This window comes from Halichoeres trimaculatus, unplaced genomic scaffold (genome assembly GCF_033239565.1).
Source record: "Halichoeres trimaculatus isolate MK-OKI-2021-1 unplaced genomic scaffold, fHalTri1.1 fHalTri1_scaffold_13, whole genome shotgun sequence".
Taxonomy (NCBI): Eukaryota; Metazoa; Chordata; class Actinopteri; order Labriformes; family Labridae; genus Halichoeres; species Halichoeres trimaculatus.
The window spans coordinates 27,631,720-27,658,071 of record NW_027437191.1 but is presented as its reverse complement, the minus strand read 5'-3'; the positions used below and the strand labels follow the sequence as shown (position 1 = coordinate 27,658,071).

Below are 26,352 nucleotides of genomic sequence, written 5' to 3'. Positions count from 1 at the left end.
AGTGTTTCATTCTTCCTCTTCCTACTCTTTGGACTTATTTTCTTTGGCTGTGCTCCACTCGGTCATGCTTGAGGTGAGGGCGGGGAATCCTCTTTAAAGGGAGCGCGGGATGCTTTGAGAGGTGGTTAGTGTGATGCTAAGTCTCTGATAGCTGATTATCAAACAGCAGGAGGTGAAAGAGATGCTGTGACAAAATGTAATCTTTTTACAGCTTGTAAGCGCTGGATGAGCCTCGGCAGATTTTTGCTCACTGGTGACAAAAATGTTGGGAAAAGTCAGCTTATTTTATTCAATATAGATTAGTATTAAGATAGTTGGATTATTTTGAAATTGCACAACAAAAATGATATGAAAGCAAGTGTTTGTCTTATTTTTAGTTTAAATTTTCGTAATATATTAAATAAATTTGAATGATCTCTCCATGTTGTCCTTCTCTGCGATTTTGCTGCATATATATAATCCCTTTCCTCTGTGTTTTCAGGTGGTACGTGACCAGATCACTCACTGCACCATGAAGCTACGTCAGACTACCGGCATGATGGAGTACTGTCTGGAAGTCCTCAAAGAGAATGATCCCAGTGGATTCCTGCAGGTATCCAGCTGATTGTAGCTTTCATAATGTCTGCATGTCTCCTGCGCCAAACAGTAGATGTTAAATTCAGTCCAGTTTTAAAAGAACCTTTGTGTGAACTTTGAGCTTCATTTATGACAAAACAATCATCACAGGGAGGTCTGTGGAGCAGACACATCAGAGATATCCAGCTCTTGCTAACTCAGTCAGTTCTTTGGGCTGGTCTCTTCCGGGAAATCGTTGTACTTTGTGAAAAATCTTTTCAAATTCTGAAGTTTCAGAGTTCATGCACAGAGGCCTGACTGTACATTTAGAACTAAAACAACTTTTTCAGCTACAGTATGTGAAACCAAAAATGTAAATTCAAAAGTTAGGAAGTCAGAGGAGAAGAAATGAGCTTTGCAGGGAGCCTCTGATGTTTCTAAAGTCGGCACAGATAAAAAAAAAAAAAAAAAAAAAAAAACACTGCACAGCCAGAGGAGGGACACACACACATAAACGTGCACACACAAACACTACATGCATTGGATTTGTGTTAGTAGTTTTAAAACTGATCTGTTTTTAATTAGTCGGGGAGGTTTAGCTATCCCAGGTGCAGGTGTGCAGTAACGGATCAATAATAATTGGTCTGAGCATGTGAGGTCGAACTCAAAGTGGTTGTTTGGAACATGTGCACCTGCTCCAGAGGAAAATGAAGAATGAAAGCATGAAGCCTTCTCCCCTGTTATTAATACTCTGTGATGTGATCAGTATTGCATTTAAATTTTGGTTACAGTTTCTTGTTGTTATACTTTAATGAGGATTATTTGATCTAAGACTCAGGATTTGGCTCACAGCAAGTTTTTTCCATCCTTCTTTTAAAAAATATTCAAATAACGGAGAAAGTGAACATTTTTAAGTATTGTGTCATATCGCCTTGCATCATTTTGCATTATTTCATATTGTATTTTCTCGTATCTCAGTGACATCATCTATCTGTTTCTGATACAGAGTTTTGAAGCCTTTCGTTGGTCATACAACCCCATTTTCTTGTGACTTGGTTTGTATGTGGTTGCCGGTCTTTATTTCTTTATTTCATCAGATCCTCGTTAGCTGCTAACAATACAGCAGCTACTCTTCCTAGGGCCCACATACAGCAAATATACAACACAGAATATACACATAAACAACACACAAAAACACAAGTAACTATTAACTACATACAGAATAAGACATATAAAGGGGCACATAAAATACAAGAATCATAAAAAACAATTAACACATCAGTAAATACTTAATTTAATATAAAAGGTATCAGAATTTACTACATGTATTGCAATAAGAATTCATCAATGTTTATTAATTAGTTTTAAAATGTTTACTAATCTCTTAAAACTGGATCTACTTGGGGCCTGAACAATGATAACTGGTAAATTATTCCACATTGTGATGGCCCTAAACATTACAGTTCTGTCCACAACCTCTGTGCTGGATTTTGTTTAACTATATGACCATTAGAGGCCTGTCTGGTTCTGAAACCATGTTGATCTTTGATGTAATTTATTTGAGAATACAGAAAATTTGGTTGCTTACTACAAAGAACATTCCTGAAGAAATGTGCCAGGTTACATGCCAACCTGTTGTCTATTCTGAGCCATGAGAGCCTAGCATCACAAACTGAATTGTAGAGGGGGTCATTTTTTTCTGAATCAGCAGAGAGCCAGCTGAGTTTCTGTAGTCAGCCTCAAACAGACACTCATTGAATTGAAACTTTAAGCTCTTCTGCTTAGGCTTCGTTTTTTTTTTTAACCAGGTGTTGCCCTTTGAACGTATAGTACTGTGCTGTCTTGGATTGTATTGTAGCTTCTCAGCACAGCCCATTGTCTCATATTGTATCACCTCATCGCGCATCAAGTCTTCTCGTCTGGCGTTGCATCACATCACATTCAAATGCAACACATTGTATCCCATAGTCTTGCACCAAATTGTATCATATTGTAACATTTCACATTACACTGCTACACACACACTTTCACAATGCATTGTGCCACAGAGTACTGTAGCGCTGTTGTATTGTATTGTATTCAAGGGGCAACATCTGGTTTAGAAAAAATGAAGCCTATGTGGGAGTGCTAAAATTGCTGTTCATTGAGAATCCGCTTGAGGCTGGCTGCCGAAAGACCGGGGGGGCAGGTACACACCCAGCCCCAAAAAAGGGACTTAAACAACCTTAAAAAACATATTTACAGCCTGGTTTAGAAAGTGTCTGGAGTTTAAAACACTCATTTTGCTATCGGTGCACACTGTACAGGAGATGGATTTTTTTTTAACTTGGCGGTTTAGAAGATGTAAGGATCATCTGATTGTCCAATCAGAGACACAGCTCAGCTCATGTGACTAATGGGTGCCCTATAGCTTTTAAAAAGGAAACTCAACCCCACGTCATAGCCAATATGGCTGTGTCCGTGGCTATTGGCTTCATTTGACTGTTTCAGGAACAGTCGGGTGATGTCCTGTCTATGATCACATCCTGTCTTGTTTTGTGTCATATCAGAGCTTCCATCTATAACTGATATTACTTTCAATGGTGGTATGTTCTTAAAAGTCCCTATATTAAAGGACAAAAAGCTAAAAAAAACAACAACAACAAAAAAAATACCCCGTAAAAGAATACCTTTTTCTTGCTGTGGGAAAAATCATTACGGTTCGGGGGATTTTTAAATGTCCCCAACCCCGAAACAACTTGTATAATTTATTTGAGTCATACCGAATTACAGAAGATGACTTTCTGCTGTTTCTGTTTCTGTTAATGAATCATATCTCTACCTCTAGAGAAGGAGTGTTAGCAGGAAAGAGAAAGAGAGTAGGTGGAAAGGAGTGATGAAATAGAGATCAAAAGGGCTCCTGAGGGACACACACACACACACACATGCACACACACCATTGCCTCCATTTCATCTGAATATTTCATTATGTATTGATTACAGGCTTCTTTATGGTTGCAAAAGCCTAAATCATACTCTGAGGCTTTTAAGGAATCAAAGGTGGATATTAAGGATAAATTCAAGTTCAGGGACACTCAGCGCAGCTAATCCAGAATGGGAAAAGAAGCTAAATTAAGCAATTTAGGTTTTAATGCTGCAGGATGGGACTGTAAATCCTCAGCTCATGTTTTGCCTTTAAAGACGATAGTGATCTTTTCCTGCAGCTGAGTGCAGAGTGTAGTTTCATGTAATGAATTCACTTAGTCTCTTTTTTTTCTTCATCCCGAGGCAGTGGAGCTCCCACCAGCGAGGGGTCTAATTCTTATCCTTAAATATTTGAACTGCACTAATGCGTGTCTCATTTGGCTTGTCAGACACAATGTAATGAAGCAGGGCAAATGGAGCAGATCCTAGAACAGTGGAGCCAATCTGCTTATAGGGAGGTTATTTCTGCCTCTGTACATTTCTCCCCTCCCTGCTTCTGACCTTTTCTGCCTGCTTTGACCTTTCACTTCACGATAAAACTCATGTGTGTCTCCAGATATCAGATGCTCTGATAAAGCGGGTCACATCGTCTCAGGACCATTGGGTGAAAGGGGCCCTGGAGCCAAAAGTGGGCCCTGAGTTTGACCTCACTCTCAACACTGACTCGCTGCTGCAGACCATCCTGCAGCTGGACTTCTGCCAGGGCAAAGGTAAATGTTGTTAAAAATATTAAACAACATGATTTTTTCATCTTTTGTTTACCAAAAAATTGTTATTAAAATTATGTTTCTTTGTTTGTTTGTTTTTTTGTAAGATTTTTTTGTTCTACAAAACCTTAAATGCTTAAATGGGGCTAACATTCTTACAGAAGAGGATTCAGCCCACTGAAAAAAAAAAAAATCCATTTTATTAATTACTTTTTTTCTGAGTAAAAAGTTAGAATTCTGAATTCTTTCTTAGAATTCTTAAATCTGGAAAAAAAGTCAGAATTCTGTTTTTGAAGATGGATTTTGATGGACTTTGAGGAGGATCTGTCTTAATTGCACTTCCTTGCCACCCCACCTTGTGGCCTGGAGTCTCCATACACTGTTGTGAGTTACTTTTAGCTAGGCATTTTTTTTGTTTTGGAATTAAATGGAGATCAGATCAAAACGATTTTTCTTTGTTCAAGACAACTTTTTACTGGATACAACGCGACAAGGTAAGAGACTTGTCAGTACAGTTATGTAGAGCTACGGTTTGAAACGTGACATCAAGCAAATGTTGTAGCAGCAGGCTATATGTTAGCCCGGTGCTCTGATGTATCTGTAGGCTAATATGACAACAAGTAAACACTGTCAGTTTGTATGTAGTTTAGTAGCCATCTATATTTAACACAGCTGACAGCCTGGTGCTCTAAGACATGTCCGTAATGTCTAACGTTAGCAAATCCTGGTTAGCTATGTCCTGTCAGTCATCTACCAAGCAGAGCTAACGCAACCTCACTCTACATTTTATTGATAGACTCTCAAGTTTGAATAGACCACTGCAGAATAACAGCTGACTGTGGGTTTGAATGAACATTAGCACAAGCAGATTAGCCCCTGTGTTATAGAGTGATACAGCCGAAGCTAAAGGCTAATTAGCGATTAGCTCAGGCTGTATCACCCATTTAGCTTTCTTCTTCTCTTCTGTCCTTTTTCTGTCTGACAGTTAGGCTGCTGTATCCACCATCACTACAAAATTAATCGCAGAAATTTTTTTTAGCAGAGAAAAACACAGAGTTTTTTTTTATCTCTTCTCACTTCTAAACTTCATCAGCTGGTGTGGTGTTGCCATAGAGACCTAGACGTGCTGTAAATCAATCCACTCTCGGTTGACCCGGTTGGAAAGCTAAGAAGTAGCAATTTAAAATGATATTTGACCAGCAACATTTGTGCTGATCATCTTATTTTAAAGTGTGGATTACGATCGGGCATATATCTAGAAAGGAGACTTTTTCAAGATCACGTTCAAACTCCTCACAGCCTCTTTAATCTCTGAATTCTGACATTTCTCTTGGAAAAATAGTAATGAAAAATAAATAATTGGACATATTTTTTCCCCTGGTGGCTGTACTCCTCTTCTGTATATTCTTGACCTGAAAAAAAAAAAATCTTCCTCATGATGACGTTAGCAGCTCATTTCTGAAGGCCTTTCCCTTGCTTCAAGATGTTCTACAATACACACAACTGATTAGATATTCATCGTCTGTTTCTACCCAGCAACTAGTCAGCATGCATGAGTAAACACACCATTCTTTACATCCATGCTGCTGCGCTCTATAAGAGATTACCCAGGTGTATTGTTAATGTATGCTGAATATGTAATCATCATTGTGCAACTTTAATTTGAATACTGCCCCACTGAGGCGGTTAAGATGAGCTGCTTCCCTCTGCAGACGCATAACCTCACTATAAACATCTTCTACTGCCTGATACCTCTGCTCTTAATCATTAAGACTTATATTTCATGCATTATTATGCTGTCTTAATTAGTTATGATACAGTACTTACAAAACAAACTGGGATACGTTGCTAACCCATTAAAAGCATGTGTAATATAATCATGATCACATAAGTGCTGCAGTGTTAATAATTTGTACATAATAAAGCAACTATGCACTCCTTATGGGTTAATGATATTCAGGCTACTATAAAGCTTTATGTTTCCTCCCAGGGGCAACCTCGAGTCAGCTTTTATACTTCTAAGACATTTTCTTCATCCCTTGCGTCAGATCTCAATCACCCAGAGATAAATTCAGACTAATAAAGAAAGATCTGACCCACATCTGCAGGTCGTGACCCACACTGAGTTTTATCGAGGGAGAATTTCTCTCATTTTGCCTCCACTTGTGAGAATTAGAAGCAGACTTAGAAAGCTACAGAGGCTTAAGTCGTCCCAGCTTTGTTCCTAACGTTACCCCACAGCCACATCTCGCTCGTAACGTGGAACAAAGGGATCATTTTTAAAGATAGACCGTTTGATTTCAGGTCTTTGAACAGAAGTCAAAGCAGCGGCGCAGTGTAGGAGGTGTCCTCATTCATGAGCTGCTTTAAATTATTCGCTGTCATCAGCAGGGGCCAATCTGAACTGGATGAGCTGTCCTGGAGAAGAGAGTCTTGATTTTCTTTTTATATAAAGATTATGCTCAGTGTTTCTCTTTATTCCCTCAACTGATGACATCAGTCCCAGAAAGTTTTCTATTACCTCCTTCAGTGCCAACACTGAATTTCAAAATTCTTCAGCTTTGTTTGTTTTTTGTCCTGTTTTTTGGGTTTCTGAAGACATTTGAGAACTGAATCACCCAGCATATGCAAAACTTTTTCTGCTCTTGAAAACGTAACAAGTTTTGGTAAAAAAAAAAAAAAAAAAAAAAAAAAAAAGAGAGACATCTGTCTTCAGTAGAAATGATAAAACCTCTTCAATATTTTGTGTAACAGCTGAAACCACTCTACAGCAATGGAAAAAAAACCCACAAGATTCCAAGCATTTTGTTTTTTCATAGAATGGAATATTTTGTATTAACCCACAGGCAGATATTTTGATGTTACTGCAGCATCAAGGAAAAACAAGGTGCAAAAATGCAGAAATAAACCCATAAAAGTAATAAGAACTAAAAAAAAAAAAAAAAAAAAAAAAAAAAAAAAGAAATTTTGCACTTTTTTCATTAAGATCCAGAACAGATTCAGTAAAGATTAAACAATAATTATTGTAGGAACATGTGCAAATCAACTTAACTTGTATTGCCTTTGTAATTTTTCAAAACCAAACAGTTGTTTTGTAAATTTACTTAACACACAACCCCGATCATATTTTTAGTCATATAGAATTCAGTATGAAAAAATTGAACATGGTGTGACTGCAGATAGACCTCAAATGTATGGCAGACCTCATTTTATTCAAGCATTAAAGTTGAATGTGCATTGCAAAACAACGAGGATGGTGGCAGTCTGATAAAAGAATCATATTGAAATGATAAATTAATTTTAACGTAAAAAGAAATTAGTTAAAAAACAACAGCATGCAATTCTGTTGCAGCACAAGCTTGAAAACCTCTAAAAAAAAAACAATGTTCCTGTTCTTATTTAGAAATCTTTCATGTTTGTACCTTTCAGGGCCTGTTTCCACTAACTGCATTTTCTGCACTGGCAGTGTCCCCCTGACCTCAATTACAGAGCACTTCTCATCAGGGCTTATTGTTGCAAAGTTATAACACTTGTCTCTCATGGCTATTAGCTAGATTTTATATTGTTCTGGAAATTAAATATTTGCATCCATTTAAAGACAACAACAACAATAGTCGTAATGGTGCCTTGGTGTTTGTAGCCACTCAAGACCTGGAAACAGTGTCTTTACCAGAAGAAGCCTGATTGGTTTCTCCTCTGCTATTGTTGTTAAAAAGAACAGCTACAGAGGAAGTTTTGGCACTTGGAGCACTGAAAACAATAAACCTGGAAAATGCTGAAAAAAGGAGAAACTTCATTGTTTTTATGATGAAAACAAACACTGTCAGAATGAAAACAGCTTCAAGTGGACACAGGCCCTAATTATCTCTTCACGTTGCAGATTTTTTACATGTTTATATGCTGAGGATATCATGCATTCATGAAACTTTAAACAGCTTTACTTGACTAAAGACTCAAAGGCTGTCATGTGTTGCTTTTAAACACCACTCCGGACTTTTGCTGCTGTTTTCCATTGTATTGATAAATCACAATCTTCTGACTTTTGATACCATCAGCCTCAGTTTGTCTGCTGCTCTCACTGTCAGTTCCACCTGCTTTGAAGCCACCTTCTGTCCACATCCTCTTGTATTGAAACCTTACAAACCAACATCATATTTCCAGATGTACAGGAGATTCCGTTATTGAAACAAATGCAGGCAGCAGGCAGTGATGAGGCTGACATGGAGGCAGAGAGCCCAGGAGGTATTTCAGCGACTTATTTCACACAGTACACCTATGTTACCCTCCCTGAGTTGAATTTGTCAGTCCTTCCTCCCCACTCAGCCCTGGAAGTCCTCACAGCCATTCTGGTTGGAAACTCACTGGTCTTTCTGTCCCATAGCATCTCTCTGGTCTCCCTCCTCTGCATGATGACTGTTTCTTCAGGTCACTTTCTGTGAACAGCAAATTTAATGAATAGTTTTGCTGTCAGTTGAAGACAGGAAGTTTATTTTTCTATTCATTTATTTATTTATTAAAAAATATTCAGAAATGTGAAGTACTTCTCTGCTCCACATACAAATCTACAGCAATTTGGTGTTTGTTCCAAAAATGGAACGTATTGTTTAATTGACAAATCTGTTTTCACAGATGCATTAATGTAAATTCAACTGAATTGAAAAAAATATGATAAGGGAGTTGTTTCTAACAAGACTTCCTCAACAAAAATGTAAAAACTGTACCATGACTCAGTCGCCGAATAAGCAATTAAAGCTCCTGTGTGTAACTTTAGGTTTGCCTATATGTTGGCGCCCCCTGTGGACAAAAAGGGACACCTTGCTTCTCTTTTTTTTTTTTTTTTTTCTTCGTATTTCTTATTTTTGATAATAATAATAAAAAAAATTACTTATTTCTCTCTTTTTCTTATATATATATATATATATATATATATATATATATATATATATATATATATATATATATATATATATATATATATATATATATATATATATATATATATATATATATATATATATATGTAGTGGCATTGTTATTGCTGATAAAAAATTCTTAAAATACATTCTAATACATCATATACATCATAGTAGGAAACATCACTTTGCATTATGGTGCAATACAAGATATATATTTCACAGGGGGCACCAAAATACACAAAAAAGCATAAAAAAAAAAATCACAATTTAGTTTTCCGAAATTGTATTTGTCATGAAATTAATTTAATGAACCCTACTAGGTTGTTCCCTTTGTCCTGACTGCTGCCTCTCCTCTGTCTCCTCACTACCTTTTATTATGATCAAGAGAAATCACTAATCAGCGGAGAAAATCGCCTTCAGAATTTTACTTGTGTGTCCAGTGCTCATTCACCCTTGTTCTTTTGTTTTTATGTTTATTTATGTGATATTTGGAGTGCGGTTTGTTAAATTTACCACCAAAGGGTTAGACTGATATGTTCCAATTTTTATTGAAAAAGCCAAATAATCCAGCTCTGCTTTAATCTTTTCATTAATTCAGATTCTTTATTCAATAGGCAAGAAGGTAATGCCTCAGGGAATTAAATACTCCAAACTGGTGGTGAAGTAATTATCTGCTCATCTTCAGAGCTGATATCGGTCTAACCCTTTGCTCCGCTGCCTCCATAGGGGTAAAATGTCCTCACATGGCCTACTTAAAGCCTCCAGCTGTTGCCCTCTAAATGAACCTGGAGCTCATTCACCTTTAAGGCCTTTCTTTTATTCTCCACCAGATCCGCATCAAAGCTCCTCTCTTTCTCCCCTCCGTTGGTTCAAAGGCAGCCAGCCAGCTGACGACATCACCCTGTTTGTTCTCCTCTTTCTCCTCACTCAACCACCCTTTCACCTCCTCTCATCCACCATCCCCCCTGACGTTTACTTCTTATCCATCGCTTTACCCTTTTTTTTTCCTCACTCAGCAGTCGAGGCTGGACCCTTGGTGCCTGCTGCTCCTCTGCTACAGCTGGAGAAGTGCTGCACGAGGAACAACAGTGCCACACTGGCCTGGAGGGTAACTGTGCCGCCTACCAATGCCATCGAAGGCTACATCCTGGAGCTGGATGATGGGAACGGAGGACAGTACAGGGTTGGTGCATCCCAATAACACAATAATCTGATCACAAATGCACAACGCTATCTCTTTTTTATTTTATTATTAATGCTCCACATGCTTCTGAACCCAGACTAAAGCCAGATGGTTGTGTGTGAGTGTGTGAGTGTGTGTGTCATCAGTAAACATCCATCTCAAGTGCACAAGCACAGCCCTCATCCCTCGGTCCCTAATGCTCAAGTAGATGCATGCGTCTTCGAGTGTTTAAGCAGCAAATATACATGTGTTTGCTCTCAATCTGCATTTACAATGATGCTACTATAATGTGTGTGTATGTGTGTGTGTGCCCTCAGGAAGTGTATGTGGGGAAGGAGACGGTGTGCACAGTGGATGGCCTTCATTTCAACAGCTCCTACAATGCCAGGGTGAAAGCTTACAATGCTGTGGGTGTGGGACCATACAGCAAGACTGTGGTGCTCAAGACCTCTGATGGTATGAAGTGTGTGTGTCCATGTGTGTTTTACTTTCAGCTCCTCAAGACAGCGAGAAGAGAAAAATATCACTTTCTGCCAAGGATTTGTTTCTAGGAATGAGCAAATTCACTCAAATAACAACTAAACATTACTTAGCTAGTTAGCACCAGAGCTACTTGTATGATTAATTTGTTCAGAATTGTTTGTGTCATTATTGTAGGCCCTAAATGTTGGCCATATGTTGTTTCTACCCTGTGGTGCCACTACCCTAGACTTTAGCGCAAGATAATAGCTATAATTCTATGATTCTGTATTACCCTGATGTAAATAAGCACAGACGATGGATGGCATGCAAGGCATGGTTATGCAGTTTTTGATGTAGACGAAAGTTATCTTTGGGGCTGTGTCTCTTAAAAGTTTTCGATGACCATTCAGTCAGGGCAACACGTAACTAGCAAAACCATGTGGATGTTAATTTGTAAGGAGAACTTTGTGGTGCTACCTCTGCTAATGGTAGCCATGCTAAGCAAACTAACTTTGCATATTTACTTGTAAACTTGATGAATCTCTTGATTTACCTTATCAAACGTGCTATAAAGGGCATTTGTTTGAATTGGACAGCAGCGCCATCTTTTGGCCCAGAGTCTCACACACACTGTCATGAAGATGTGACTTATTACAAGGTGTGTCACAAGCAAACATTGTAAGTTTGTACCATAGTTTAGTAGCCAGCTATATGTAGTGCTACTGGCAGCGCTAACACCCTGCCTGTAATAATTAATCTTAGTTAATCCTCATTACATCCTGCCAGTTATCTACCAAGCAGAGCTAACGTAACCTCACTCTTCACTTTACTGATAGACTCTCAAGTTTGAACAAAATCAACATGATCACAAACAGTTTGGCTCGTGTTTTAGCCTTTAGCTCACGCTCTATCACTCTCCTTTTTATCTTTCTTCTGCTCTTCTGTCCTTTTTCTGTCAGACATGGGGCTCCAGTGTACATCATCACTACAAAATTAATCGCAGAAATTGTTTTCAGCAGAGAAAAACACAGACCCCCCTTTCACTTCTAAACTTCATCAGCTGGCGTGGTGTTGTCATAGACCTCAGTGTGCCATAAATCAATCCGGTCTTGCTTGACCTGATCAGGAAGCTAAGAAATAGCATTTAGGGAACGTATATTGGTGCTGATGATCTCATTTTAAATTGTGGATTACAATTATGCATCTACAAGAGAGACTTTTTCGAGAAAACTCCTCACAGCCCCTTTAAATCAGGAGAGTTTGAATTTCATTTCGATGTAAATGACCTGTGAAATTGTTGATTCGGAACTTTCTTATTTCATACTTCTTAAAAGATTTTTTTTTTCTATTTTTCTTTCACAAAAAAAACAAAAACAATTTTGAATAGTGGATAAAAAATTGTCCATGAATATAAAATGTGTTTTTGGTTAAAAACATGTTCAAAATGTTGTTTGCCATTAGCTGAAAAAGGATGGGTAAAAATAGGAAATACAAATGAGAGTACACAAAGACAAGGCAAGATTAAATGTAAATGGAATGAAGAAAGGAAACAAGGGAACAGAGGAAGAAATGTGAGGCATTGTTTAAAGAACAGATGGAAAAAAGGTAGAATAGAAAGTACAAAAGAAAACAGGAATTAAGGACAGGAAAGAGCAAGAAATCAAGAAAAGGAAGGGAAGAAATTGCATAAGGCTAAGAAGAAAGGAAACATAAAGAAAAGGAGAAAAGGGAGAAGCTAAAGGAAGGCTTAGAAGACCAAAATGAGGATGTAGACACAGAAAAGAGTGTGGCCAGAGAAGAGGGAGGAAAACGGGGGAGAGGGACAATGGCTAAATTTGCAGTGGGATTAGAATTGGAATTGGGAAGAGTTTCCACACTAACACACTAACACACTAACACACACTAACACACTCACACAGAGCTGCAGTAACAATGAGCATTAGTCTGTTTTCTAACTGATAACTCTTCATCCCTTCCTGCCCTCTCTGCTTTTTTCTTTCTCATTTGTCTTTCTGCATACTCTCCCTCTATTCTCTCCCTCATTCTCATCCTCCAGCTCTGCTTCACTCAGTCACATAGGGGAGGGAAATTACGGGATGACTCCTGTTGGCATGACATGTGAAAAAACAAACAAAGGCAGAAAAACAAAAACGCCGATTGGAGGCACAGTTTTCTGAATTTGGGGTGTAATTGTGTGTGTAAATAGTGGATGTGTCAGAGCTCATTCAGCGGTGCGATGATGAGGTTGTTACTCAGAGATGGAGCATGTCTGTCCTCAGGCCTGGGTAATAAATGTGTTTCAGATGCATGCATGTGTATGCGCTTGTATTTCTATCTTTGTGAGGACTAACTCCAGTTTAAAAGATTCAAAGTGAGCGCATATTCTAGCTTTGACAGGTGGTTGAAGTTGCTTTAAAATTAGCTGACTGAGTGTTTCTCTTCCCTGCAGTGGCCTGGTTCACCTTTGACCCCTCCACAGCTCACCGTGACATCGTTCTGTCCAATGAAAACCTCACCGTTAGCTGTAACAGCTACGACGACCGCGTGGTGCTGGGGACTGCTGCTTTTTCCAAAGTAAGCGTGCACCCATTCATTGATTTCTTTCCCAAGTCATGTCACAAGTTTTCAGCCTTTTAACTCAGATTGATTTTTGTCTATTTTCAGGGCATTCACTACTGGGAGGTCTGCATTGATCGCTATGATAACCATCCAGACCCCGCGTTTGGCGTGGCCAGGATCAACACCATGAAAGACATGATGCTGGGGAAAGATGACAAAGCGTGGGCCATGTATGTGGACAACAACCGCTCCTGGTTCATGCACAACAACTCGCACACCAACAGGTAGGAGCACAGTCGTGAAGTTTCTAAATCATGATACATAAACTCTCATAGTGGCTTTAACTTAAAGATTTCAGCAGTTCAGTTCATCTCAGTGCAGCGTGCATTTTGTGGGTTTTTCACTGACTAATCCTTGGACAGATCCCCAAATAACAGAGACAAGCTGTCCCACTTTTTGGAACCCTTGTGTTGGGGTGTCATACTGATCTGACCACAGAAGGTGGAGCTACAACAATGCAGCCCTTTGATTGGTTGAACGACTTGTGCGACGATGGCTGTTTTTCTTCTTGTGGCACACAGTCTTCTCTTAATCAAAGCTTGATTGCGCTTTGTAGTGAAGAGCCACATAGAAACCTCAAAGAAGACGAATTTCTGAATGTCTCCCATTGTTCGTTGAATTTATTGGCGGAGTACAATGTGTTGCACTGAAATGGCGTCCCTCTGTTATAAAACTGACGCAGCATTTGGCCTACATGCCGCCTACCAAGATGGGGCATGGTTGGCTATCAGGATACAACCTGATCCAAGCTGGACTGCTTGGTGGAAACAGGGCTTAAGTGCAGTCAAACATCCTTGTGCCATTATCACAGACATTTGAAATCAAACCTCACCTGTCCCTCAGGTGTCTCTTGATACTAGATAAGTGGACAGTTTTCTGAAGTTTTATGTGCTGGGTAAACACCAGCAAACTCTGCTTCTGACCAAGGAAAACCTACTCCATTAGGGGGCAATATGGGGAAAATATGTTGGGATGTTTTATGGCAAGGTCAGGATTGTTTTAATTACAACTATTTTCGGCTAAAATTACATTTTTATCCCAAATAGGATAGAATAGAAAACATTTCATTTATCCCTGAGGGGCAATTCAGGAGTCACAGCAGCAATATGAGAAAACAAACAGAAGAAAGTGTATAGAAAGTGCAAAAAGGTCCATAACAAGATAGATGCTGACAGCTTGTCCATCATTCACCAGTTCAGCCAGCCTCCACCTCCACAGGGTCCAGGCCTGAGCTTCTTCAGCAGTCTGTTCAGTCTCTGTCTCCTGGATCCTGTCTGCTCACAGCAGGTGAAGCTCTTCCAATGTGGCGTTGGTGTCTGGTGTTAGCTCCGTCAGCCATGTCTGTGAATAGCATGATGCTACTTTGCCCTCTGGTATTCCCTCTGTTGCTGGGTTAGCATGGCTAGCTTTTTCATTCTATTGGAGATAGATCTTACGCTCCCAATAACGATGGATGGAAGGACAGGTCCATGTCGTCACTTCTTAGCTCACACCTCAAAACCAGCACGTCGTCCTCACCTCCTTCTCCTGATCTTGTGGGAAACATCTGGCCTTGCACCAGTTAGCATTGACATGCTACAGGCAGCTAACAGCTGAGTTCACATGTAAACAATGCGGCCATGGTTACATGTAGGATCTCCAGACAAACACAGGAGCAAAAACAGTGAAATATCACTGAAGACAAAACCAGTTTGGTGTCTATGACCAACAAATGAGCCATACAAAGTAATGATCCACTCCAAATACAAAGATGACTAAAAAAAGAAATGAAAAAGTTACAAAAATGGACAAAGAAGACAGAGTTGCTGCAACAGGCAGCCACAACCAACAGGGCGGCGCCTAGCAACAAATATGATAGCAAAAAATGTGCAGAGCTTTAGCTTCGTAGTTTAGTGAGACATTACCAGATATACTTTGGTTTTGTTTGTGCACTTGATCGAATCAATGTACTCATAGTTAAGAACGTGATTCAATTAACATTGTCATACTTGATACATTATAAGATGAAAGCTGGAGGCTGTATATAAGTTTATACTGCTGTCTCCTCCTGCTCTCACCAACACCATCAATAAGCCATCGTCTAATGTTCCACCAGTTATTATACGCCAGAGAAATGGAGCGGTGTCTGCAACCCGTTCAGGCAAGAAACTGGAGCTGCACCACTTTCACATCTGCCATGCATCATTCCCACAATCACCTGACAAGTTTCCTCCTAATTAGGTGGTCTATATCACCTGCAAGATTTCCAGTCTCTGCTTCACACACCAGTGCTGCTGTGCTCAAATTTTCAGCCCCATAGTATTCCCAGCATCCACCTGCACACTCTGACTGAGAGGAGTTCCCAGATTTATCTCTACTGCACAGTTTCTGCATGTGGAAGTTATTTTCAATGAGTGATGAAGTTTCTGGGCCTTGACCCCAAACACAAGCAATGCTTTACTGCAGAATATAAGTTTTGATTCATAAAACCTGAGCTGACTGAAACAGCAAAGTCTTTTAGAAGAGAATAAAAAGATTCAGATTGTTTTTTCTTGAGCTTTTCTGGTGCTTTTAGTCAAAGAAGAGCTTAAAGTCTTTATAGACTTAACAGACTGTTGTGGTAATCTCCGAAAACACAGAACAAACATTGAAAACAAACATCAAAAAGCTCCCTTCTTTGGTTTTATTTCCCTTGTAAACATTCACAGCCAAGTGCAGCAACTAGCGCTTTCACCTTTTGCTGGCCCTTTGCATTGTATATTACTGACACTGTCTTTAAGGATTTTTACTTTACCCCTGTCTTCCAGTTGAAAGCATAAAAGGTAAAAAACAATCTGTGGTGTTTGTTTCACAGTCCACTATTTCACAAAAACATCTTAAAGAGAGGGTATGATGCTGTTCCATGTGTTAAATATGAACATAAAATAACAATGCTGGATGTTTAGACTAAATGTGTGCAGATTTTCAGCCCTTTACAGATTCATATGTCATAGAAATCTATGAATTTGTCTGTATATTGACCAAAAGTATCACAAAAGCTCAATGAAATTTTTATGAATCTTGTTAAAATTATTGGGACATCTCATAGGATCTCCGAAATGCTTCATGACATGTGAGGGATGGGCCTCAAACACCAAGCTTTGCCCCTTGGGTCTGCCCCCAACAGGCCTCCACAGTGCTGGCCAATTAGAAGGAAGGGGTTTGTGGAGCAGGGAGCCTTAAAGAGACAGCAGCTAAAATAAAGAGTTTCAGGTAGATGCTGAAATAAGGGCTTTCTTAACTCTAAAATATTGTCACTCTATTAAAACAATAGCCGAAGTCATCTTTTCAAGTTTTTGAGAAAACATACAAAACTTTACCAAATACAGAGCATTTGATATGTATTAATCATTTCAATCAAAAAAAGGTCTTCATAGTGGATGACTGTTGACATGCAGAGAACATTGTGTGAAATCATGTAACATTAAAGACTAAAGTGACTTTGGCAACTTTAAACCTGGCTTAAACTGCCCTTTCTTTCCATAATGCAAACTATGAAAAACCTGATATTACCCTGAGTTAAATTAAACAAATGTGAAGTCAATCAAACTGGTCAGGAGGCAGTTTTTTAACAAACTTAACCCATTTCCAACATCCAGTTTTGACAATCTTTTGAACCCTGACCATTAACTGTCCTTTAATTTCATAAAGCAAACTCAAAACATAAACAACTCCAACCTAAACTCAACCAATGTCAGGTCAATCATATGCTAAGTCGACAAACTCATACATCTCCTTCCAAAAAGCAAAAACATTTCTTTAATTTAAAACTTTGAGGGGTGTTATTGCCTTGTGCTCATTTATGTTTGGTTACAGAAATAAGTGAGCTAGCCAGGAATAGGTAGCTAGCTAGGAGTAGCTAAATTTGTAGTTAAACTATAACTTGTGAAATTTAGACTAAATTACCACACAACATTATACCCTAGTCTTTATGATAGTGAACCTAATCACTCACCAGTAGAAACTAATTCAAGAACCGTGTTTACTGAAGTTTCGGTTTCTTCTTGCCGCCATCATGAAAGCTTGTTAAATTGCCCAAGTCATACATTTTATTCTAAATAATCCAAAAATGTTGACTTAGGCTAGAAATAAAATGGCCTCAGTCACCCTCTTGACGTAGGCCATTGCCCTATAGGGGGTTAAAGAGCATGAGCCAGAGATTTAAGTGATTTTCCCAGAGATGGGCAGCATTATTAAGAGACGATTTAGGCCAAAAACTCATTTTTTTTCAAAAAGTGACTTTGGGCATTATTTTAATAGGGTGGTGTTATGGATTAACTGACTCATGGGGTACCAGAGAGTCAGTGAAAACCTAACCACTGTACCCCCTCTTTAAGTTGACCATCACTTTGTTTCCGACAGTTAAGATTCTTGCAATTGCTACGATTTGTTGTGCAGGATATCGCACTAAAATCCCTTTTTTCTATCTCTACCATGGTAAGATTTCTGTCTGCAGACCTGATGGCTGCTTGAGAAAAGTGAAACTGTGATGGGAGTTCATTTTAAATCCCTCATCAATTAAAACTTACTTCACTGAATAATCGTCTACTTCTCCAGTTAAGATCTGTACTTCAGGGGAGGGATTTTTCATGATTTGGCAACCTAAAAGTTGGCTTCACTGATTAAAATACCATCAAGACATTATTTAGTAACCAAAAAATTAACCATTTCAAAATGCTGAACTTGTTTTCCACATGAAAAACAAGCGCTCATCTTTGGTCTGTGTTTACTTTTCGCACTCGTGTGTCAACAAAAACAGCTGGATAGGGCCCTCCTGCTGCGCTCTCTGTGTTCCCATTCAGCGTTATGTTTTCTGCAGGAAATCTTTCCTCCTCTCTCTCGCACACACACACACACATACACACATTCAAACACACACAGAGCAGTGGCAGTGGGACCTCGGGGGTTTCATACAATACTGACTAACAAACACATCAGAGAGCAGCAGAAGAAGACATCAAAACATCTCCACGGCATCTCTCTGAGTGCCACAGCCAAACTATCAAACACTCATTAAACATTAATCTGAGTGTAAAATCTCTTTTCTACATGAGGAAATGGCAGAAATATGCAAAACTTGACTAAATTAATGCATCGCTGACAGCCTCAAGTTCATCCAGACTGCAGATGTATTCACCGTGCCGCCTCGTCTATCATCTCGTGTTGTTATTCGTAACATATTGATTCCTTTAATTTTTCATTCAGTGCTTCCTCTCACTCAGGCATCGTCTGGTTGTGCAGGAGGAATGCAGATTTTCTTATACTCTGATTCCACGTTTGCTTCTGTGCAAAAACACAACCTCAGCTCCGTCCCAGAGGCATACGCCGTGCCCCCTGAAGACCCAAGTCTACCTTTGGTGTAATTGAGGTTATAAAACTTTTAAAGTGTCCACATTAGTCTGAGTTTCCACACTGGGGGTAAAAAAAAAAAGCTGTAAAATTTTCTTCTTTATGAGCCCAAATTATTCAAACCATTTAAAACTGATCATGAATTATTAATTTTTAAAGCCTCTACTTTATCTTTCAAGCACAGAATGGCTCTGTATCAGCAAATGTGGAGTAAAAACAGATAATATCAAGAGTGGAGCTGGGCCCACTTGTGAGCTTCAAACTGATTCAACAAGCTGCAGGGACAGAACTGAAAGACTACAGGAAGAGAAAGGATATCTTGGATAATTGCTTATAGCTGCTCAGATGTCAGATCCTATTTCTTTTATTTTTCTGTTTAGCTCTCAAGGGAGAAGGAAAGTTTTTTATTTCTTTTTTGAGAATGAAATCATTCTTCGGTTGGTGCTTGCGTTTCAAGAAGTGGAGCTAAACAAGGCAAGCCAAGGTGTTTGCATGTGCACATAATCATGTATCAGAAGAAGGGACGTTGAAATGTTTTCATGATTCTGAATCTTGGTCTCAAATAAGCTCAACTTTTACATTATCTAATACACAACACCTTTAATTCGATTGGCTGGCCTTGTGATGTGCTGGCGACCATTCACTTTAACATTTAAGACAATTAAACTTAGAAAAACCGAAATTTCTACATTTCCCTGCTCTGATTACCCATTAAACTTTTTGTGTTTTATCCCTTTACACTATATAAAAATAAATAAAATAAAACAATATTAAATTAAATAAAAATTAATCAATAAATCAATAAATTGATAAAAACAGAAAAACACAACCAGAATAATATTAATGTCTATCTGTGCTGTGCCTGTAGAACAATTTGTCTTCAGGGATCTTTTTAAGCTCTGCTTGTCAAGCAAAAAATGTGTTGTCACTACGAGCCTTTTTAAGTATTAATATATTTAAATAACAGAACTACATGGGGAAAGTTAGGATGTATTCAAAGGAAAGTGCTTGGATATGGTCATACACGTCCTGCTACCTCGAGTGTGAAAAGAGCTACAGAAAAGTGGTGAATAGACTGGAAATGTAAAGACAGAAACAGAAAAAGATAATACTTGTTTGTTTTTGTGTGTTTGTTTGTGTGCAGGGCAGAGGGAGGCATCGCTAAGGGCTCGACCGTGGGCATCCTGCTGGATCTGACCAAACACACTCTGACCTTTTTCATCAACAAGCAGCAGCACGGACCCACCGCCTTCGAGGGCCTGGACGGGGTCTTTGTACCGGCCGTCAGCCTCAACAGAAATGTTCAGGTCAGTGTTTTCGGTGTCTGGGTGTAGATGCTGGATTTAATTCTTATTCCTTTTGAGTTTGTTTCTTTTGTTTTAATTTTGCAGATTTTATTTGTGCATTAGGAGTCAAACTTTTACAATTGAAGCACAACAAATACTGTTTAATAATAACCGATACTTGAATAACCTTGGTGTTTGCCCAGGGCTTAAAACTAACCAGGACCGCCTCTGATTAATCCACTATTTCAAAATGCAGCTGGAAGAGTTCTGACAGAAAAAATGCTTTAGCTTAAAACCAGAATTACTTTACCAGGGGTCTGCAAGCTTTACTTTCATGGGAGACATTTTGCCTCAGCTCACCTGGATTAAAGTCATTCAGGAGCCACAAAATGTACTTAATCTTCACAGTAAAGACACAGAAGTTTAAAAAAAGTGTATACATAGTAAAAATCTAGTGAATGATTTTATTAATTTTTTTTTCATAAAAAAATCTACATCTGATGTCTTTTTTCATTTTTAAAAAATTTGCAAATATTTTTTAAAAAATGTGTAATGTCAAAAATGTGCAAGATTTCTAAAATTTCAAATAGTTGCAAAAATTAGAAAAAAATAGAATAAAAAAATGTTTTTTTTATTTTTAATTTGAAAAATTGCCCAAAATTGCCATGCATTTTTTGTATGTCAATTTTTGACAATTTTTGAAAAATTTGAAATGTCATAAATTTGCAAGATTATAACATTCGAATGAGTTGCAAAAATTAGAAAAAAAAATAGAAATAAAAAATGGATTATTTCATTCTAAATTTGAAAAAAAAAAAATCAAAAATTGACATACAAACAATTTGCCAAAATTTTAAAAAGATCTGCAAAATTCTAAAAAAAAATAATTGTAAAGTCTACAAAAAATGAACACTTTTGAACTTTTAAAAAATTTGCATGACGTAAAAAAAATGATATTAAATATATGTTTAAATAGTTTATCGAATTTTGGAATAATTTATGAATTTGATAACATATATTGATTACATTGCTTAATTCACTTTTCCTTTTTTTTAAAAAAAAATGTGTGTTTTATTCCAGATTTGTTAAAGATACAAATTCTTTATTTCAATGTTTTTTTTTAAGCTACAATGAACCACTCGCAAGGAGTCAAATAGCTGCAGAGGCTGCAGACCCTTGCACTAGATTAACCAGTGCTCCAAAATCCAGTTTACAGAAGCTGGTTTGATTACCAGCCATGAACTTTTGCTGCGTTTCTCCCCGTACTGTCTACTCCCAACATTTCTGGTCTTGCTCTTCTCTGTCTTGTGTGGTAAGATGCAACATAAAGCAAATAGAAGATGATTCAATAAATAATAAAGCAGGTCACACTCTGGTGGCTGGCTGTCCTGTCAGCTACAGATTCAATTACCAAATCCTGATGTTTGTTTACAAGGCGTTCCTGTCCTCGTATCACCTCATATCAGATCGAAAACTGAGATGAGGTTTCCTCCAGCCCCAACATCTTCAAGAGTCATTTCAATTCACACTTCTGCTCATAAACTTTCAGTTTAAACACACAGTCACATCACTTTCATTTTTGAGCTTTGTGATAACAGGTTTGAAGAGGATCAAAGCAGGATTTAAATATTTTAAAAAGCTTTAGAGGTAAAGGAAGTTTCTGAACACTGTTACCTTTTGTTAATCTCATATCTGTGGCTGTTATATAAATAAAGTGGAGTAAAAAAATCATCAAAAAAGCTCCATTTATTGAAGTGTTCATCCAGCTTGGGTTAATGCAGCTGATGCTATCATGTTTCATCTCAAGTACGTGTGAAGTGTTACACTTTGTCCCACTTGTTTTCCCTCAATTAAACCCACAGCCAGGCTTCTCTCTGCAGCCAGTGGGATTTTGTGACAGTGCGTCCTCACTCATCAGTGTGTGTTTGCTCTGTGTGTTTGTGCAGGTCACCTTACTGACAGGCCTGGAGGTGCCAAAGAATATCAAACAGTAGAAGATCCGTCCCCCCCTCTGTGCGTGCCCTGGATATAAACCAACAATGTTACACACATCTGGCTCCCTCATGGACCTTTTACCAGTCTCATCAGACCTCCTCTGCCATCTTCTCAAGGTGCCCTTTGTCAAACATAAACTTCAGTGTGAGGCCCTGGAGTTAGAGCATAAATTTGGGTTAATATTTGCTACATGAGCCTGAAAGCGGTGGAAATCAGTGCAGAGGTGACTGGAGATGCACAAGTCGACTGAATGAGGGAGAAACGTCTCATTGTCAGTCTGCTTCTCTCTCAGGTGTGCTTACAGCTCACATCATTATTCTTGAAGAGTGTTTTGTCGGAGCTGTTGTAGCATCTCTGGTTGTTTCATGAAAAATTTAGAAACTAAACTTTTCTCTACATGCTTTTATCCCAGTTATGGCTCTGAAAAGCTCCATCCAGAGTGGCAGAAAACACTGTTTGGGGCTGTTTTCTAAGAGGTTTACTCACAGAGATGAGGCTCAGGTTCATTTCAGTTTCAGATGTGACAGATGTGCAAAGAGGCGAATGAGTGAGCACCCTGCAGGAGGAGAAGTGCACAGTCTTGCAATGTGAAGCAGTAATTGGATGCTTTTTGTGCCGGTCGGTTGTTTTTAGAGGGATTGTTGGTAATGGTTGTCTAACTGAAGTGGTTTGTTATTGAACACTGGAGAAAAAGGAGGCACTTAAGGACACTGGGGTGCTAGCTGTTGGGTATCAGAGCATGGAGTACAAACTGGAAGAAACAGTATTATATCATCTGATTGGTGAAAGTTGTTGCAGTCAAATAGATTCAGGTCTTTCCTACTCTATATGCAAATCCAAGCTGACCAGCTGTAGCTTCATACTCCAGGAACAGAGATGAGACTTTTGCCTGGAAAGAGAAAGAGCACGACATCTTGAATGCCAAAAGCAGAAACATTAGCTCATATTGTCATAGGATACAGCTTTACATACCAGGAACTTTCAGTCCATGAAAGTTTTCTTCAAAAAACTGGAGGTGCTTTTCAACCAGAAGTTCCAGGAACCAAATGGTTCTGTGATTTCCTGTTGTTGTTGCCTACATTTCTACTGAGGCACGAAGCCCAATTAAGATGAGACTAGTGACGTATGGAGAAAAAAAAAAAATGCAATAACCCATCACACCTGTAGGGGACAATAAGACGACAGCAAAAGCCACTCAGAAAAACAAACCATTCTGTAAAAGGAGAGAATGGGCTGTTTTTAATGTTACTAAACAGTAGCTGCTCCACCAATCAGAAATGTTTGGCTTGTAGGCCCCGCCTCCCGAAGTTTCTGAATATTTAAAAAATGAACCACCCATCAGGCAGGACCATTTCAAGGATTAAAAGAGAGATTAATTGAGATTAATGACGCAAGAACTATGTCTAAAACCCTTTGTTCTGATGGTCAAAATTCAAGTAGTTAGGAGGGAAAGTTCCAGGAACTAGAAGTACTTCTCTTCCAGGAGCAAAACGGAACTACTACAGGCAGGGCCATTTCAAGGGTAAGATTAATGATACCAGAACTATATTTAGAACCCTTTTTCTGATGGTCAAAACTCAAGTTGTTAAGAGTGAAAGTTCCAGGAACTAAAAGTACTACTCTTCCAGGAGCAAAACGGAACTACTACAGGCAGAGCCATTTCAAGGGTAAGATTGATGATACCAGAACTATATTTAAAACCCTTTTTCTGACGGTCAGAACTCAAGTTGATAAGAGGGACAGTTCCAGGAACTAAAAGTACTACTCTTCCTTGAACAAAATTGGAACTACTACAGGCAGGGCCATGTCAAGGGTTAGATTAATGATGCAAGAACTATAGTTAAAACCCTCTTCATAAGTCAAAACTCAAGTATTTAGGAGGGAAAGTTCCAGGAACTAAAAGGACTACTCTTCCAGCAGCAAAATGGTACTACTACAGGCAGGGTCATTTCAAGGGTAAGATTAATGATGCTAGAACTATATTTAAAAGCCTTTCTCTGACAGTCAAAATTCAAGTATTTAGGAGGGAAAGTTCCAGGAACTAAAAGTACTCCTCTTCCTTCCTGGAACAAGATGGTATTACTACCCCTGTGGCAGGGCTGTTTGAAGAGATAGATTACTTACCCTAGAACTCAATTTAGACTCTTGGTCCTGTGCCCAAAATGTGCATTGTTCCTCAAAAGTTTCCTGTGGAAAGTTCCTACGGTGAAAAAAGTACCTTAGGGGCTTCATGTGGCTCATGGTTCCCTCCCCACAGCCTGAAACAGGTCATGCAAATCAGGTCAATGATGTATAGAAAACTAGTCCAGGTGAGTCATTTTGCAAATAAGGTCGCTTGTGGGAGATCAATCATCCTGGTACTGAATTAAGTCCTTGTCCTTGCTCCTTTAAGAATTCTTAGTTCCTAGGGAAAAGTTTTTGCTCTTATAACCAACCCATGATACATCGACAACTAACAGCCTGATTCGGAAAATAAGTAAACCTCCTCCCCTGAATTGCTTTGGGACCTCCAGCAGGATTCTGAATTAACTTCTGTGTTTCAGAGATTAATTGTTGGCTGCAAAGGAGAATGACCCAACCACCTCCATGTCTGAGAGGTTGGAGGTTTCAAAACGCCAGCAGCACTTCATTAAAGCATGTAGACCCTGTGGTAATTTTTCCTGCCTAAAGTACAAAACTGTGTGCAAACACTTTGTACCTTTTCCTGTTGAATAAATCAGAGTGAGTTAACAGGGTCGATCGACCGCCTGCAGGAGCATTTCCTTTTTCGGCGTCTTCCCTGCAGCCTCCTCCAGAGCTCTGAAATGTTTTCACCTTGAGGGATGAATGTCAGAAAAGCTGAAAAGAAATGGAACTGAGCCAGCCCTAAACTTTTTGCTCCTCCTGTTGTTTTATCACATCAACAGCTCCGATAATACATCAAACACAGATGGGGAGGTGGGGGGAGTGTGTGGCCGTCTCATGGTAATTTTATTCGGCGCTCATCTCCCAGTCTCTCTGTAGATTCTCCAACGCTTTCAGGCATCTTTAATCTGTCACACTGAAAACGATGTTGAAAAGTCACATCAGGTAAAGCTACATCTGCTGCTGCTGCTGCGTTTCTGCATATCATCAGGGAGCGGATACGGCAGCCTGCAGGGGACAGTAGCTTCAAATATCAACCAAACCACTGTGACTAAGGAAATAAGATGTTGTTTTCATGACCCTTGTATATTTTATTACTTCTTTCAATGCAACAGAGAATGGAGGAGATTGATTTAATCTTATTTATTGTTCAGTCTTATAATAATATCTGAATTATTTCTATTTCCTGTGATGTGAGTGTGAGAGAGAAGTTACAGACAAACCCGCCATACAAAGATGTTTTATTTTGGTGTGAATGGAGACCCATTTCCTGTAAATACTGATACGTGAGCTATGATTATGACGTGTGATATTACGCATGGATAAAGCATTGAACAAGTTTACAAAATATCTGAAGCTGTATTGTAAATAGTGTACTGTATTACTGCTGTCTTTGCTATGAGTGATGTTAAAGCCAACTGCGACTACAGCTCGCCCTCTGCTGGTGAAGAGAGGAAACTACAACCACAGGATGAATCCTGTCGTCCATCAAGGTGTCAGATTATATCAGCAACTATCTCAAACATAACATCAGGGACCTAAAATAGCAGTCATTCACATTTTACATGATTTATGTGTTATAAAACAGAAATAACTGGAATTCGTGAGGTCTATTTTCAATACAAAAACAGAGTTATCAGAAAAAGTGTAAACCTGTGCTTACTTTTTTAAACTGTATATCATTAGAGTAGTAAATTATGGTTCTATATTTCAAACTTCGGTTGTTTAATTATTTTTTTCCAGATTTTAAATGAGAAAGAAATACAAGAGTTCAAGGATCAAGCCTTTTTTATGTTCTTATCTATGAATCAAAGCTGTTTAGTGGAATGTGAAATCTAAGACATTAACATCCCAGATCATAAACCTGCAGGTGTAAACGGCAACAATTTGGGACGTAAAGATGAACTGGCTTTCTGCACCTGGTGCTGCTTTCAAGTTATGTGGGAAAGATGGTTTTGCAGCAACTAATAGATGTTGTATGGAAAAGAATTTAAACTTCACCTGATTTCGCGGTTTCACACCGCTCTGTTGGAACATCCTTCACATGTTTTGGTTCTTTGACAGCTACTCTAACTAGGCTTCACTCACTGATATCTTAAAAATATTACACATTTTTCTCATTTAGAGCTTCAGCAGGTTGAAAGAATACCAGAAACAGAAGAGTTGCTATGTTT

The 26,352-nt window shown here is 38.7% G+C and overlaps 1 protein-coding gene across 4 annotated transcripts in view; it reads left to right on the top strand.

Annotated features, from left to right (window-relative positions):
• The window catches only part of trim67 (tripartite motif containing 67), a 79,531-nt gene extending 53,179 nt beyond the window's left edge, over nucleotides 1-26,352 (top strand). For 2 of the 4 annotated variants that reach the window (XM_074685247.1, XM_074685246.1), the window contains exons 4-12: nucleotides 482-592; nucleotides 4,076-4,229; nucleotides 8,388-8,468; nucleotides 10,159-10,325; nucleotides 10,643-10,781; nucleotides 13,237-13,361; nucleotides 13,452-13,630; nucleotides 19,918-20,080; nucleotides 22,006-26,352. In XM_074685247.1, coding sequence (XP_074541348.1) covers nucleotides 482-592; nucleotides 4,076-4,229; nucleotides 8,388-8,468; nucleotides 10,159-10,325; nucleotides 10,643-10,781; nucleotides 13,237-13,361; nucleotides 13,452-13,630; nucleotides 19,918-20,080; nucleotides 22,006-22,053 — 1,167 coding nt within the window. In that variant the 3' untranslated portion in view covers nucleotides 22,054-26,352. The remainder of the gene's footprint in view (nucleotides 1-481; nucleotides 593-4,075; nucleotides 4,230-8,387; nucleotides 8,469-10,158; nucleotides 10,326-10,642; nucleotides 10,782-13,236; nucleotides 13,362-13,451; nucleotides 13,631-19,917; nucleotides 20,081-22,005) is intronic. The other 2 variants (XM_074685250.1, XM_074685248.1) reach the window with 2 other exon arrangements.